The sequence below is a fragment of the Myxocyprinus asiaticus genome, chromosome 2, assembly GCF_019703515.2.
Source record: "Myxocyprinus asiaticus isolate MX2 ecotype Aquarium Trade chromosome 2, UBuf_Myxa_2, whole genome shotgun sequence".
NCBI lineage: Eukaryota > Metazoa > Chordata > Actinopteri > Cypriniformes > Catostomidae > Myxocyprinus > Myxocyprinus asiaticus.
Genome location: NC_059345.1, coordinates 34,330,445 through 34,346,237, shown reverse-complemented (window position 1 = coordinate 34,346,237; position 15,793 = coordinate 34,330,445). Strand labels below are relative to the sequence as shown.

Here is a 15,793-nt window from a genome sequence, read left to right as displayed (position 1 = left end):
TGAATAGCAGTGTAGTTGTAAAGATCTCTGAATATCTTTGTGCTGTTACATGTGTGCTTTTGCTCATGTCCTGCAGTAAAGGAAAAGTTAACAGCAGACCCTGACAGTGAAATCGCAACCACCAGTCTTAGAGTTTCATTATTATGTCCGGTAAGCACCTTATTTTTCAGATCACTCAGTCAAACATAAACACATACATCCTGTCATTTATGTTTTTGCATGTATAGACATGTTAGTTTAAGCCTGTGACCTTACAAAAACCTTGCAAGAATTAAAGATTTAAAATACATTATTTTGATTTCTTATGTTTCCAAACCGTTATGTTATTTTTTTATTTGAAACCGATTCAGATTCAGGGAGTTTAATATATTGCAATGTTGCTTACACATCATAAATCTATCTGTCTAAAGAAATCCTGCTGTTTAATGTCAGTTGAATATTGCCATGATTTTATATGTGTTGTTCAAGTTTCTCCTCCTGTTCCTTTTCGTTCCCTGGTCGGTTTCCAAACCCACTTCATTTTTTCCATTCGGGATGTGTTCCGCATCTCTGTCTGCTTGTGAATCCCTTTATTGTCAACCGTGTGCATGTCTTTGCGTGCACATCTCTGTTTGCATGTACGTGGATTCCTCCATGATTGTATGTGCTGTTGCATGTATTACGCAGCTGGGAAAGATGCGGCTGATGATTCCGTGTCGGGCGTTGACGTGTTCGCACCTGCAGTGTTTCGATGCTACGCTCTACATCCAAATGAACGAAAAGAAGCCCACATGGGTGTGTCCTGTCTGTGACAAGAAAGCACCCTATGAACACCTCATCATTGACGGGTATGCATAACACAATACAGTACATGTATATAATTACAGAACAGAACAAGATGATGCTCCCGTGCAATTTTGTGCTCCGTTGTGTATATATAATATATTGTAAAGTTATCTCATACAGTATAAATGTGAGCCTGACTTATTGTATTTATTATGTAATGCGATGACATAAATATAACCAATATGAATAACTGATGCAGTTTTTTTTTTTTTTTTTTTTTTATACATTTTTGCCGATGGGGTGTTAAACACCCTTTTTTGCATTTATTTTCTGTTCTGGATCCATCACCAGTCTTTATTATGGGGCCTCATTATTTACAAATTAAGCACTTGGCAGTTTATGACAAATTAAGTGATTTAAATTTTCGTCAGTCCTTCTTTTGCCTTCCAGAGAAAGATTTATTGATAATATTCGATGATATTATAATCTGTGATATAGAAATCTGTGTCCGTTCATCACTCTCAAAAAATATTTAGTTTGTTTCGGAGTTCATTCCTCATATATAATTAAACCATTTCATTAACTAAAACATTTGACCATGGATGTTAAATGCAGTAATATTTAGACCTGAACAATATATAAGCTCACACTTTTTCCACATAAGTTTTGGCATTTTCATGGAATTGCATCCAACTATGCATAGAGTAGATGATCCCTGAACTCTCTTCTTTCTAATATCCCTCCCTTCCTCTCTCTTTCCCTTTCTCCCTATTTCCATAAATTTCTCAATCCCTTTCATATCCTTCCTTAGGATGTTTATGGAGATTCTGAACAGCTGTTTAGATTGTGATGAAATCCAATTCAAAGAGGATGGCAGCTGGGCCCCCATGAGGTCAAAAAAGGAAGTGCAGGAAGTGCCTGCTTCATACAATGGCATAGATGGTAAGTGTCATTTACAGATGATCATCTCCTCATATTGTAGAGGAACTGCTGCAGGAGAATTTTTGGTTGCATTCCTATCTTCATATCTGAGAATCAGTCAAAGGCATCATAAATCCCCTAATAGGTTTGGTTTGTAATAGATTTCCACTCTGTTAAATCCACTCTTTTAATCCACATTTATTTTCTTTTTTTCTTTTTTCTTCTTAAAAAAAATCTATTTGGTGGTATTGTAAGCATATGTAGTTCAAGGACATGTGATGTTTAGTAATCCCAGTCATAATTACAAACAGCAGGTAAACAATAAATCCAGAAAGAAAAATCAATGTGTGTGACAGCACTCACACATATCTCCCGCTGAGGAATTGCATTCTCACACGCTGATACAAATTCATGCTTACAGTGGCAAGAAAAAGTGTGTGAACCCTTTGGAATTACCTGCATTTATGTATAAATCTGTCTTAAAATCTGGTTTGTTACAATAATGAACAAACACAATCTGTTTTAACTTATAACACACATTTTTGTATTGTGCTTGTACATACTGAATACATCATTTAAACATTCACAGTGTAGGTTGGAAAAAGTACGTGAACCCCTAGGCTAATGACGTCAACAAAAGCTAATTAGAGTCAGATGTTGGCAAACCTGGCATCCAATTAATGAAACGAGATTGTAGGTGTGGGTTAAAGCTACTTTGACTTATAAAAAGCACTCAAACATTTTGAGTTTGCTCAGAAGACCTACGATCAAGAATAGTTGCATTGCATAAAGCCGGAAAGAGTTACAAAGTTATCTCGAAGAGCTTAGATATCCTTCTGTTCACAGTTAGACAAATTGTCTATAAATGGAGACGATTTAGTACTGTGGCTACTCTCCCTAGAAGTGGCCGTCCAGCCAAGATGACTCAAAGGGCATAATGCAGAATGCTCAGTGAGGTAAAAAAGAACCCTGGAGTGACAGCTAAAGACTTGAAGGAATCATTGGAACTAGTTAGCATCTTTGTTCATGAGTCTACTATGCGGAAAACATTAAACAGGCCTGGTGTCCATGACAGGACACCATGAAGGAACCCGCTGCTTTCCAACAAATACATTGCGCAAGTGTGACAAAGGCCACCTTGACACTCCACAATGCTACTGGGAAAATGTTTTGTGGACTGATGAAACTAAGATTTAATTGTTTGGGAAGAACACACAGAACTACGTATGTCCTAAAAAGGGGACCACATTCCAACATGAAAACATCATCCTAACGGTGAAGTATGGTGGAGGGAGCATCATGATTTGGGGCTGCTTCAGGGCCTGGACTACTTGCCATAATCGAGGGAAAAATGAATTCCCAAGTTTATCAAGATATCCTACAGGTCAGGGTGGGTGTGCGCCAGCTGAAGCTTAGTAGAAGTTGGGTGATGCAGCAGGAGAATGACCCTAAATATTGAAGTAAATCCACTACAGATTGGCTTCAAAAAAAGAAAATCCACCTTTTGGAGTGGCCCAGTCAGAGCCCAGACCTTAACCCAATAGAGATGCAGTGGAATGGCCTCAAGAGAGCCGTTCACACCAGACATCCTAAGAATATGGCTGAAGTGAAGCAGTTCTGTAAGAATGGTTCAAAGTTCCTTCTGAACGTTGTGCAGGTCTAATCCGCAGCTACCGGAAATGCTTGGTTGAGGTTATTGCTGCCAAAGGAGGAACGATTATTAAATTAAAAAAGGGTTCACTTACTTTTTCCACAGCATTGTGAATGTTTAATGGGATGTGTTCAATAAAGACATGAAAGATTATAATTGTTTGTGTGTTGTTAGCTTAAGCACATTGTGTTTGTCTATACTTGTGACTTTGAAGATGAGATTTATGACCAATTAATGCAGAAAACCAGCTAATTCCTTTTTCTTGCCACTGTATTTAAACCACATATACACTCTGAAACAATTTTCTATACAACTCGCTTTATTACGCACTCAGTCATGTATTTCAAAACTACCTACTATTTCTGCTGCCCTTTGTTGTGTCAGGTCGACTAATTTAAACATTTTGGTTACCTTAAGTTCCAAATAAGGCCAGCAGTACTTCCTTTGCTTTTTTTGTAATGGACTTGTGTCTTTGTTCACCAGTGTGTTCTTCTGTGTCTTGTGTGTGTATAATCAGGTGGGTGTCGCACAGTGTTGCTGGAGCAGAACTCTCAAACAAATGGCAGCAGTGGAGGCAGCAGCAAAAATGTGGAGGTGATCGATTTGACACTTGACAGCTCATCTGAAGATGAGGAGGATGAAGAGCCTCTTCAGAAACTAAGTTGCCCCTCGCTGTCCAGCATCTCTCCTCAGATCGATAAAGGGTAAATGATGATTACAGTAAAACCTTTAGGCCCAGATTTGTCAAAGCCTTTTCAACTGCATGAGTTGCACTTTTGTCTCTAAGGGGTCATTTAGACCCAATATGTTTTTGCATCATTCTGCACTCTTTTTAATAGTTTTTTCTATGTAAACATGCGCTAGACCAGGGTTTGGCAACCTATGGCACGAGGAGTGGTAATCGCTGGCACTCAAGCAATAGCGAAAGATAGGAACTAGTATTCCCTCGCACCTGCATGCCATTCTACCTCTTGATGTAATCTTTCCTTATAATCATGCACCATGTTTTATGTGATCATGAAGTGTGAAAATTCATTGTTGGGGGAGGGGTTGTCGGCACAGTGAGTAACAAGGAAAATAAAAAAATTGCACTTCATGTCAAAAAGGTTGCCGACCCCTGCGCTAGACAGACATCTTTGACCGTTGCGCCTCGTCTTGCTGTTTTTTCAAGATCTCGCACAGGAGCACCATGTTTTTAAGACAGTGGTGTTAAGCTGAAGTAACTTAAACTTTTAAGAACATGAGTGTCTCGAGCATTCCTGCATTCTGTTTCATTTGTTGTGCTGCATCTTTTTTTTTAACGCAAGAATGCATTTGGTCTGAATGATCCCCATAGATTCCTTTTTGCAATATGTTTAACTGAAGCTTGATAACATATTTATATTATTAATTTAGACCTGTCTGCTGTCCATATGCAGAAGTAACCTCATCTTTCTTTTAAGTTTGTCTTCTAAAATATTTGCTGTGTCTTCTCTTTTTGTGTGTGTGCTTGGTTTGTTGGTGTGTGTGTGTGTTGTAGAGTGCTAAATCTGCATAGACAAGCATCACCTATAAGTCGAACTCCAAGCATGCCTCAAGTGGACACCAATTACATTCCCCTACCTCCCCCCCTAATTCAGGACTACCGCCACTACTACAGTACACCCACCGACCTGTCAGGTACAGCACACACAAAGATGATCAGAGGTCAAAATTTCCACATTTGAGCTAAAATGATTGTGCTAATTTGTCTCTGTTTCTTTTTACAGATATCAACTTTTTCCCTTTTTTACAAGGGGAGAATCATCAGGTAACACATATGCTTTCAAGGTGCTATGGCTAACTATTTAAAGATACACTCCATAATTATTTTGTTTATGTTGACACCTAGTGGCGTAGATTCAGATCCCATTGTAGAAATGCACTATTCGAAGTCACACAAGATTAATTTATTCGGCTAGTCATGTGATCTCAACATGGCGGATCTCACGTATGTGCGCCCAGCACCATATGTAGAATAAATTATTATTATTTTTAAAGATTGATATGACTTGAATCTTCATCTCATATAAATGTACATAATTTTAAACACATTTCACAAATACAAATTTTTTTTTTCCAGTTTACAATTCTATCAATTAGCCATAATTCACTAAGTGCACTGTTAATCGCTTTGCATGATGTACTTCGATAATAGTATTTTTTCACCCTCTCATTCTCCCTCTCCTTGCCTGACTCTTTCTCTCTTGGTCTGCATCTCTCAGCACTACAACATGGTGATGGCAGCGGCTGCATCAGCATCTGAAGATCACGAGCTCCTCCTGAGTCGTTTTCTGCCATACGGCTCGTCTCAGCTGTACCTGGACCCTCCTTCCACCCCCGTCAGCAGCACCCTCCCTCCCATTAACGTTAACGGCAGCAATGGCAGCAGCCTGGTCTCCTCCAGCAGCCTACGTGAAAACCTCGGACACCCGCCCACCCCAAGGTCCACATCTGAAACAACCCCAACATCTGCCATCTACGGCCCCATCCCAGACGTCATATCATTAGACTGACCCAGGACCAGACACTCACATAGAAATAGACTGAAGAGACTTTCAAACATTGGGGTAAAAAAAGGGGGGCATACAGGATGACTGAAGGGTGTTTTTGTAAACGATGATAATCGTTGCCGTGTACAGAGAACAAATATATTTTTTGTTTGACTTTTGTGTATACTTATCTATCTAGCTATCTAATGTATTTGTAAACTTGAAAGAGTTGTTTTCCCGGCTTGCTAAGTTAGTTTTGGATTTATCTCCTTGGAAAATGAAGATATTTTTCCCTCATAGCTCTGTTTCAACCCCTTTAATAAAATATGAACACCTTTTATATCCCTTCCCTTCCCTGCCATATTCTGTATTCTTCGATATTATGTCTGTTTCCACATGGCACAATGGCTATGATTGGACTGCCTACCTAACTCTTGATTCTTTTTTCTTCCCAGTAAAACTTGCCAATCCATACCACATTGACCATCCATAACTGATGGCAGCATGTTCCTTCAAACATGTAGGATTATCTTACAGTATACAATTGCTTTAATTTATGTGAGGTAGATGGGCCATTAAGAAGCATTCCTTCACCTTCAGGCTACCAACTGGAAGTAGAAGCATTATTACGCCAATATGTGACCTCATTATTCTTACGTGAAATGTAATATGACTTTTTGTTTTAAAACGCATCCACTTTGTTCCTATTTTTCTTGCTCGATGCCAAAAGAACACTGTTTAGTGTTGAAGTTTCTAGAGTGAGAGCTTGTGAGTTCAGTGAACTTAAACATACACCATATGTCAAATTTTCTCTTTCTTTGTGGCTCCCATGCTTGATTGTTCTTTCCTTCCTTCACTCCTTCCCTCCTCCCTTCCTTACATTTTTGAGGAAGAATGAATTATTTGGAGGTTCAACAGTGGCTTAGATGACGAGAAGACTGTGGTATCTTTGGTGTTGGCGTGTATCATATGTTTGTTTGAACTCATAGAGGGACAGGTCTGTCTCAGAGTGTCTTTACTGTCATAGGAGTTCACAGTATTCTCCAGCCCCATTTAATTTCCTATTCAGTCGTTGTTTATTGAGTCATCTGTGTTTGATACTGTGCGTATAATCTCAGACTGAGAAATCCTAAAGCCACTCTTCATTTCTTCTGCCGTTTTGTCACGTGTGCCTTGTTTGTAAGTGTAAGGATATTTTATGTGTGTGAAAGACTCGACCTGTATTTTCTTGTACTTAGCCATGAGATATGGAGGAAGACTGTTTGTAAACAAATAATTCAGATGCTGCTTGGGGCTGAGAAAGATCAGTTATGTTCATGTAAGCCTATCTTATTGTGTTGTGTGCGTGTGTGTGCGTGTGTGTGCGTGTGTGTGTGCGTGTGTGTGCGTGTGTGTGCGCGCGTGTGTGTGTGTGTGTTTAGCACTAAGCCTTTGCTGCTGTGGCCCTCTCAAGCTCTCTGAGTCTGTGTGCTGACCAGATCTCCTTTCAAAGTCTAATTAGGTTTGTGACTGGGGTAAGTGCGTGTGACAGAATCTAGTTATCAAGCTTTACATAGTTTGATAGACTGATGAGTCTCACTCTGTTTGCATTGCCCTCTAAACCTCCTTTTAATCCACATTTCTTTTCAAAGTATTCAATATTCTCAGTGTGTTTATCAGTTGATTGTCTTTGGCTGTGAAATTGGTTTGAAATTTAATTGGTTTATTAATACAAAAGTTATGGAGGCAAAAATATGGATGCTGATATTGCAAAATGCTTTTTACCAAACTGACTATTTGTTAGGTCTCTACCAGTGTTAATGGTTTTATATTATAAAAAGTAAATATTAAAATTTAGTTCAATGTGTCTGTTTGATATGACATTATGTTATTGACAGAGTTTGTTACTAAAGACATACAAGCTGGATTCAATGGCATAAACAGAATGCAAGTTTTTATTAATTTGTCAATTTTGGTAATGATCGATAAAGGGAAAAGTTGTGTGTGTGTGAATGTATGCAAGTATGTGTGCATGTTTTTGTTTTTGATGTAAGGCAAACATTGTGCAAACTTGGATGTTCCAGTGATGTGCATTTATGTGTTCAAGTGGGATCTGCAACATCTGAACAAACTAATTTATATATTTTAGATGCTGAACTGTGCTCTGAGTGGACTTGGTGTTGAAATCCAAGTTTATTTTATTTACCATTTCATTAAGCAGACATCTATGCTCACTGCCTTAAAATTCATCCAGTCTGTTTCTATGTGGCATGTTTTATGGAGAAAAAAAAAAGAAAAAAAAAAAAGATTTTTAAAATGTGGAAGACATATTGTACAGTAGACCAATGTCAGTTTGTATAAAGTACTACGTGAAAATATTTATTACATGCATTGAAAGAAATTGTTTACCTATTAAATGTTACATGTTTATGTAGAGACATTTAGATGTAATAAAATGCATTGAGTTAACTTTGTCTTTTTTTATTGATAGTGTTGTGTCACTTAGATGGAAATGTTTTTGATGGTTACAGTAATTTGTTTTGAGGGATGCTGTATGTATTTTCATTAGTTTCATATATTTACACCTGTGCTAAATAGATAAGGTACTCTAACTTAACATCATTGGAGAAGTACTCATGCTGGAACACAGATACAGTATAAGCCACTTATGTACACTGAGAGCTTCTGAAGTTAAAGGGATAGTTCACCCAAAAATAAAAATTCTCTCATCATTTACTCATCCTCATGCCATCTAAGGTGTATGACTTTTTTTCTTCTGCTGAACACAAGCACAGATTTTTAGAAGAATAAGAATGTTCTGTAGGTCCATACAATGCAAGTGAATGGTGGCCAGAACTTTGAAGTTCCAATAAACACATAAGCAGCATAAACATGTGGTTTAATCAGTGTCTTTGAAGTGATCCAGTAGGTTTTGGGAGAGAACAGACCAAAATGTAACTTTTTTTTCAGTGTACATCTTGCCATTGCAGTCTCTAGACACAATCATGAATTCAAGCTCGATTACTCTTCCTATAGCACCATCTAGGGCTCTGGATTAAACCACTGGAGTCTTATGGATTACTTTTATGCTGACTTTATCTCCTTTTTGAGCTTCAAATGCCTGATCACCATTCACCTGCAGAGCTGAGATATTCTTCTAAAAATCTTTGTGTTCAGCAGAAGAAAGTAAGTCATGCACATCTGAGATGGCATGAGGATAAATTAATTTTGGGGTGAACTACCCTTTAATATCTGAGATCCATTGTAATGGGCAGTGTGTCTCAATGTTGGCCAAAAAGGTACAGTATACTGTAGAAGTGCAAAACTGACAGATTTATCCAATCTTTGCCAAAAGTGAGACAGTTTATCTTCAGACCAAGCCTGATAACAGCAAGCAAATGGATATTTTGTATTCAAAAACGTTTGCCAGTCACAGCAACATAGAGTAGCATAATATAGAAATATACTGTAGTATCTCAGCAACACTTATGAACTGACATTCAACTTGGTGTCTCTTTGGAAACATGCCTTTGTGATTGGTGTGACACAATGAAAAGCTTTCAGTGACCTGAGCTAGTCACTGAAAGGTTGCAGGTTTGAACCTCACAGATGGTAATGGTGATGAGAGCCATCACACAAGCAAGGGACAGAAATCTCAAGTACTGTAACTACTATGAAATTGTTCCATTTAGTAAGTGCACATGCTTTGCCCCATTTATTATTTGTTTATTTGTTTGCTGTTATGTTCTAATGATCTTACAGTGTTTTTACCTATTACAGTTGGCTTCTTTTAGTTTTATCTGCTGCTTACATAAATTCCAGCAATTAGTCTACAAATATTTCATATTCTTATAGAAAACCACTTGATTTAAAAAAAAAAAAACGAAATAAATAAATAAAATGAATCTACAATAATTTTGCATAAACATACATTTTCCTGGAATAACATACAACCAATCTATTTAGGCTAATTATCTAGATGTTGCCCCTGTTCAGAACCAATGTACTTTAAAATTATTATTAAAAATGATCATAAACGTTGTGTTGATTATGTTGCTGCATGTAGATTTTAAATAAAGCATGGCCATATTTTTGTGTCTCTGCCCCTGAAAGATAAGTTGGGTCTGAAAGAGTTAATCTAGCATTAAATTTAATATTACAGCAGTATAACTGGTGACCTAGTAACCACATTGACATTTTGGCATAAACTATGATTACCATAGTACATTTTTTACTGGTGGTGTCTTTTGATTCCTTTTACATGTGCCACTTAGTAAACACCAGATGGCAGTGAAAGATCCCAAGGTCCACCTGCTTTCTTGAAACTTAGCCTCAACACTTTTGAAGACTATATATTTGGTCAAGATATTGTGCAAATGTTCTAAAATCTTAATATGGAGTAGTAGTACTACATGTATAACGGATAGTTTAAAACTTCAATCAAGTTCAACTAGGTGAAAATGATAAGTTGTGAAATTAGGTATTAAGATGGACATGACTTTCTTCTTCAGAACACAAATGAAGATTTTTTTTTGAAGAAAATCTCAGCACTGTAGGTCCATATAATGCAAGTGAATGGTGGCCAGAACTTTGAAGGTCCAAAAAGCACTTAAAGTCTGAATAAAAGTAATCCATAAGTGGTTTAATCAATGACTTCTGAAGCGATCCAATTGTACCAGACCAAAATGTGCCTCCTTTTTCACTGTACATCTTGCCATTACAGTTTCTAGACATGATTTCAAGCTCGATTACACTTCCTAGTGCTTGATGCATGCACAGAACACTAGATGGTGCTAGGAAGTGTAATCAAGCTTGAAATAATGATCAAAGGAGACAACAGATGTCAGGATTTATAGGGGGTAAAGAGTTACATATAGTTCTGTTCTCACCCAAAATTGACAGGATCGCTTCAGTAGACGGATTAAACCACTGGAGTCTCATGGATTACTTTTATGCTTCCTTTATGTGCTTTTGGACCTTCAAAGTTTTGGTCACCATTCACTTGCATTGTATGGCGCTACAGAGCTGAGATATTATTCTAAAAAATCTTCGTTTGTGTTCAGCAGAAGAAAGAATGTCAAACACATCCGGGATTGCATGAGGGTGAGTAAATGATGAAACAATTTTTATTTTTGGGTGAACTATTCCCTTAACTAGTCGATCTGTCAATCAAACCGGAGGACGAATCGATGGGCTCGAGGGGCGGGACACTTAAAAAGCGCTCGACATAAATTCGTAGAGCGCGTCGCAATGTGTTCAGTCTCAGCAACTTGTGCGGCTTTCTCAAGGTTTGTGATACTTTAGATAGATGAACTATATTTTGTTAATGATCAATTTAAAAAGCCTAAGATAAAGTAAAATAAATAAGCACATATCAATACAAGTATATGTATATAAATGTGTATGCCTACATTATTTACTTTCTCGCCATGGGCAACGCTGAAGTGGTGAAATCGGTGGATATAATGGAAGACAGCAATCACAGTGGTGTCATCAACAGATCAATCGGTAATCAAGAGCGCTTCAAGAGTTTGGAAGACATCGATGTGACCGCCGATGGGAGCCCGGTGTTGAGGTGCATGATTTCCATCACGTACTCCGTAGTTTGCGCAGTAGGTCTGATTGGGAACCTATTGGTCTTTTTCTTTATTCGCGTGAGACAAGAGAGACGGACATCCAAAATCAACTTCTTCATCCTCAATTTGGCCGTAACGGATTTTCAGTTTGTGTTGACGTTACCTTTTTGGGCCGTGGACACCGCACTAGACTTCAGCTGGCCGTTTGGCGACGCCATGTGCAAGATCATCCTGTCGGTGACTGTGATGAACATGTACGCCAGCGTCTTCTTCCTGACCGCAATGAGCATCACACGGTACTGGTCAGTGGCCTCAGCGCTCAAGGACCGGACCAGACAGACCAGCTGCTCCATCAGATGGGTCAGTGTCATCCTCTGGTCTCTGGCCACTGTAGCCACGGCGCCAACATCCATCTTCTCAACAGTCACCAATGTGGCCGGCGAGAAACTTTGTTTATTGAGATTCCCTGACGGGCAATATTGGTTGGCCGTCTATCATCTCCAGAAAATATTGATTGCCTTTATTCTACCCATGGCAATAGTCTCCATTAGTTACCTATTGCTGTTGAGGCTCATCCGACAGCGCAGCATGAAGAGCAATTCAAAACGAAGAACTCAAGTCACCAAGTCCGTCACCATCGTGGTTTTATCGTTTTTCCTCTGCTGGATGCCTAATCACGCCATAACGTTTTGGGGCGTGCTGGTTAAATTCAACGCCGTGTACTGGGATAAGTCTTACTATATCGTTCATACCTACGTGTTTCCAGTGACTGTGTGCCTTGCGCACGCAAACAGCTGTTTAAACCCGCTTATTTACTGTCTAATGCGTAAAGAGTTCAGAAAAAAACTAAAAGGACTGTGTCTTCGTGTCTGAGCGCCTTTTTTCCCGCGTATTCCGCGCGCCTCAGAGTCTGTCTCCTTTTCTTGAAATGTACCGTCAAATGCGGTAATTCAGCGGTATTCAACACATCTTAACTGGGTGAAATAACATAATTCATGTCTTTGTGCCTCTGTATTTATAGTGTCGTTCTTGTGGTACGCTATTTTCACAAAATTATACGTCGGTAACACTTTATACAATAAGGTTCCATTCGTTAACATTAGTTAATGCATTAGCTATCATGAACTAACAATGGACAATATATTTTTACATTATTTATTAATCTTTGTTGAAGTTAGTTAATAAAAATACAGTTGTTCATTATTAGTTCATGTTAGTTATTAGGTATAGAATGTTAACATATACAACTTTTGATTTAAAAAATGTAGGCCTGTTCTATATGTTGAAATTAACATTAACAAATATTAACAAATGCTGTAAAAGTATTGTTCATTGTTAGTTCATGTTAACTAATGTTAACAAATGGAACCTTCCTGTAAAGTGTTACCAATAGGCTATGTCTAAAGAAAATCTATTATACTGAGGAAAGAAGAAAAGAACCACAACAAGTGTAAATTTAGTGGCACCATACCATTCAGTGACTGTAATCATGCACATAATTGGTGTTAACACTGACTGATATGCTGGTTTTTTGTTTTCCAGGAAAATTCTAAAAGGAATACAGTATTGTGCACTTTGGATTCCAAGTCCATTGTTAATTGTGGCATTATGTTAATTCAGCGGTACATTCAAACTGTTTTATTTTTTTCTATAAAATGTTTAAATTGCACTGCATTATGATACTGTACGACCTGTGTTCAGTCTGTAAATTGAAACGAACTGTAAGCAATAGTCTGATCAATATTAAGTATTTTTTGCATACAAATATCCCATTGAAGACTCTACCTAATAAATCTAAAAAACTATGCTTACTATAACTCAGCTGGTTTTACTTTATGTGTGTTTAATGTCATTTGAATACTATTTGTATGTTTAAAAACAAAACAAAGCAAACAAAAAATATATGTGCCATTGAAGTTCCTGTTTGTATACACACCATGTATGTCCATTTATTTCATATACTGTATATATTCAGAGCAGCCCCATGAGTTTGTGACAATAGCACTTTTACAACCGCGGCAACTAGTACATTATAATCTATAATAAACTTTCTTTGTACTTTGCCTTTCTATGTGATCACATATGCACAGGTATAGACTACCTAACCTTGCTATTAGCCTATGCTTTTTTTGTGTCCAGGGTTTGTCTAGATTTACAGTACTGTGCTTTGTGTATGCAAATTTAGCAGTTTGCCAATATTAGGAAACTCACTTTGGTGTCCCGCTGAGTGCGCAAATGTAATCAGATCCCCACTGTTAACAGGATTTCCTGTGGTGAGATGGTTTTCTATTACTGAGTGGAACTATGAATTATAATACAATGCACTTTCTAATGCACGCCATTAAATCAACATGTTCCCATTATGGTCACTTGAAATGTGAGCAACCTTGAAATTTAACTGTGTACCCTTTGGGATATGAAGGATGCGGCAGTTGCTCTATGCCCTTGGATTTATTAAATAAAACATTTGTATAATTAGACTGTACTGCATGCATTTTGCTTGCTTTTATTTTTGGTCCAGCTATTGATTGTTGTTGCATATATATATATATATATATATATATATATATATATATATATATATATATATATATATATATATATATATACAGTACATGTATTAGCCTATTATTAAGCTTGAAATGTTGACCCTTTTAAATGAAAGGTGAAATCCATTAAATCATGTATGTGTTTTGTTTTTTAATATCTTTGCAGTCAGACATCAGAGTGTTACAATGAGTAAAATCAGTTAATGGAATTGTTCGAACAAGCTCAAAAAATCCAGTAAAATTAATCACTAACTTTATCTGTTCTGTGTGATGGTCATGACAATAACATGCATAAAGAGATTAATTTCCGATAATTAAGAGACTAATTAAGCTTGGACTTTATTTGCAAAGGCAAAATGAGAGCTCTGTTTTATGATGTTTCTGAATTAATATAAAATCGATCTTCTCTCACCTTCTCCACCATTCACAATGACGAGGACTTCACATCCCTTTTTAAAAACAATGTGGCCATTTATATTACATACATATTAGATAGATGCTTTTATCCAAAACATACACAAAAAAATTATGATTCCTGCCCTCAGTAGATATTGCTCTTTACAGAAAAGTTTGACGCTACACAGTAAAAAAATAGGATTTTACAAGATTCAACAGTAATTTCTTGTCACAAAATATGTATTCAGAATTTTAATGTAAAATCAATGCAGGCTAGGTCATTTTCCGCTGTAACACAACAAATTACTGTAAAAAGAGAAATTATAATATCGCACTGCATTGTTGGGAGAATACGGTTTCATTTTAAGTCACCATTATGGTGTTTAGTGTTCCCTTTGAATGGGAACTTTGACTTAATCATTTTAAACAAATGTTTTCCCTGCTGGTGCAAGTGTGTTTAAGAACACAATATATTGCATTGAACTGCATGGAGGAACTCAGTTTAGTGATTGACTTCAAGTCTGAATACAATATATAACCACCACTACTTCATGCATTTAAAAAGTGATGTAATGTAATTATTTGAAACAATCAATGAGGAAGGGATGTTTGCAATAATATGATTACTTTCATTTGTCACTTTTCAACCAGGTATAATCGGGCGTTCCCAGAATTCCCTGTGTGACCCATACATTTAATTATATTTTATGGGAATAGTTATGTTTCTTCTTATTTTTAATATCAGTTATGTACTTTGGGGTGTTCTGTGTTATATTTAATGTAGTTTAGTTAATGTTTACTGCATTATTTTAATTTCACATGTGTTACCCTGACGGTGTTTAGTGTTTGTATGAGTGACACTGAGCACTGTCTCTACATGTTTATTGGTCGTTGCTCCAGGAAGGGCCATTATTGATGAACTTCATGTCATCATGCATATAACAATACATTATAAAGTAAAAAGCAGATTTTTACAGTTTCAGAAGGTTAATATCAAGATTATAATTTTATAATATAAACAATGATAATGCACTGTAAAATATACAAGGCATTAAAATTACATCCCGTAAAGCCTGAAACGTGGTTACCGTATTTTTTACAGTGAATTTCTGGCAACAACAGCTGCCAGTTTTTTACTGTAAATTTAACAGGATTTTTTTTTTTCAGTGCAGGAATTTACAAAAAAAAATGTTTACAGTGTATTTGTGACACAAGATATTGAGTTTATGCTGTAATCCAAATAAGGAAGAACATCAGTGATAATTTTGAGTGAAGCTGACAGTAGTCTGGAGTTCAGTAAAGCCAACATAATTATTTCCATGGAAAACCATGTGCATTAAATAATACAAATAATAATTTTGGCTGCTTTTTCAATTAACAAAATTAAAATAAAAGCCCAATTCAGTGAAATCCATTTAAATTTGTAAAATATAAGTTTACATAATC

The 15,793-nt window shown here is 36.9% G+C and overlaps 2 protein-coding genes across 3 annotated transcripts in view; both read left to right on the top strand.

The window, feature by feature from the left end:
• LOC127416391 (E3 SUMO-protein ligase PIAS1-like) overlaps positions 1 to 8,291 on the top strand; it is a 73,527-nt gene extending 65,236 nt beyond the window's left edge. For both annotated transcript variants that reach the window (XM_051655733.1, XM_051655737.1), the window contains exons 8-14: positions 77 to 150; positions 667 to 827; positions 1,577 to 1,707; positions 3,855 to 4,041; positions 4,857 to 4,996; positions 5,086 to 5,126; positions 5,581 to 8,291. In XM_051655733.1, the coding sequence (XP_051511693.1) occupies positions 77 to 150; positions 667 to 827; positions 1,577 to 1,707; positions 3,855 to 4,041; positions 4,857 to 4,996; positions 5,086 to 5,126; positions 5,581 to 5,871 (1,025 nt within the window). In that variant the 3' untranslated portion in view covers positions 5,872 to 8,291. The remainder of the gene's footprint in view (positions 1 to 76; positions 151 to 666; positions 828 to 1,576; positions 1,708 to 3,854; positions 4,042 to 4,856; positions 4,997 to 5,085; positions 5,127 to 5,580) is intronic.
• A 2,813-nt stretch (positions 8,292 to 11,104) lies between these two features.
• LOC127416460 (relaxin-3 receptor 1-like) lies at positions 11,105 to 13,900 on the top strand. The gene has a single exon (XM_051655843.1). The coding sequence runs from the start codon at positions 11,214 to 11,216 to the stop codon at positions 12,273 to 12,275; it is 1,062 nt and encodes a 353-aa protein (XP_051511803.1). The 5' UTR covers positions 11,105 to 11,213; the 3' UTR covers positions 12,276 to 13,900.
• Positions 13,901 to 15,793: the final 1,893 nt, after the last annotated feature.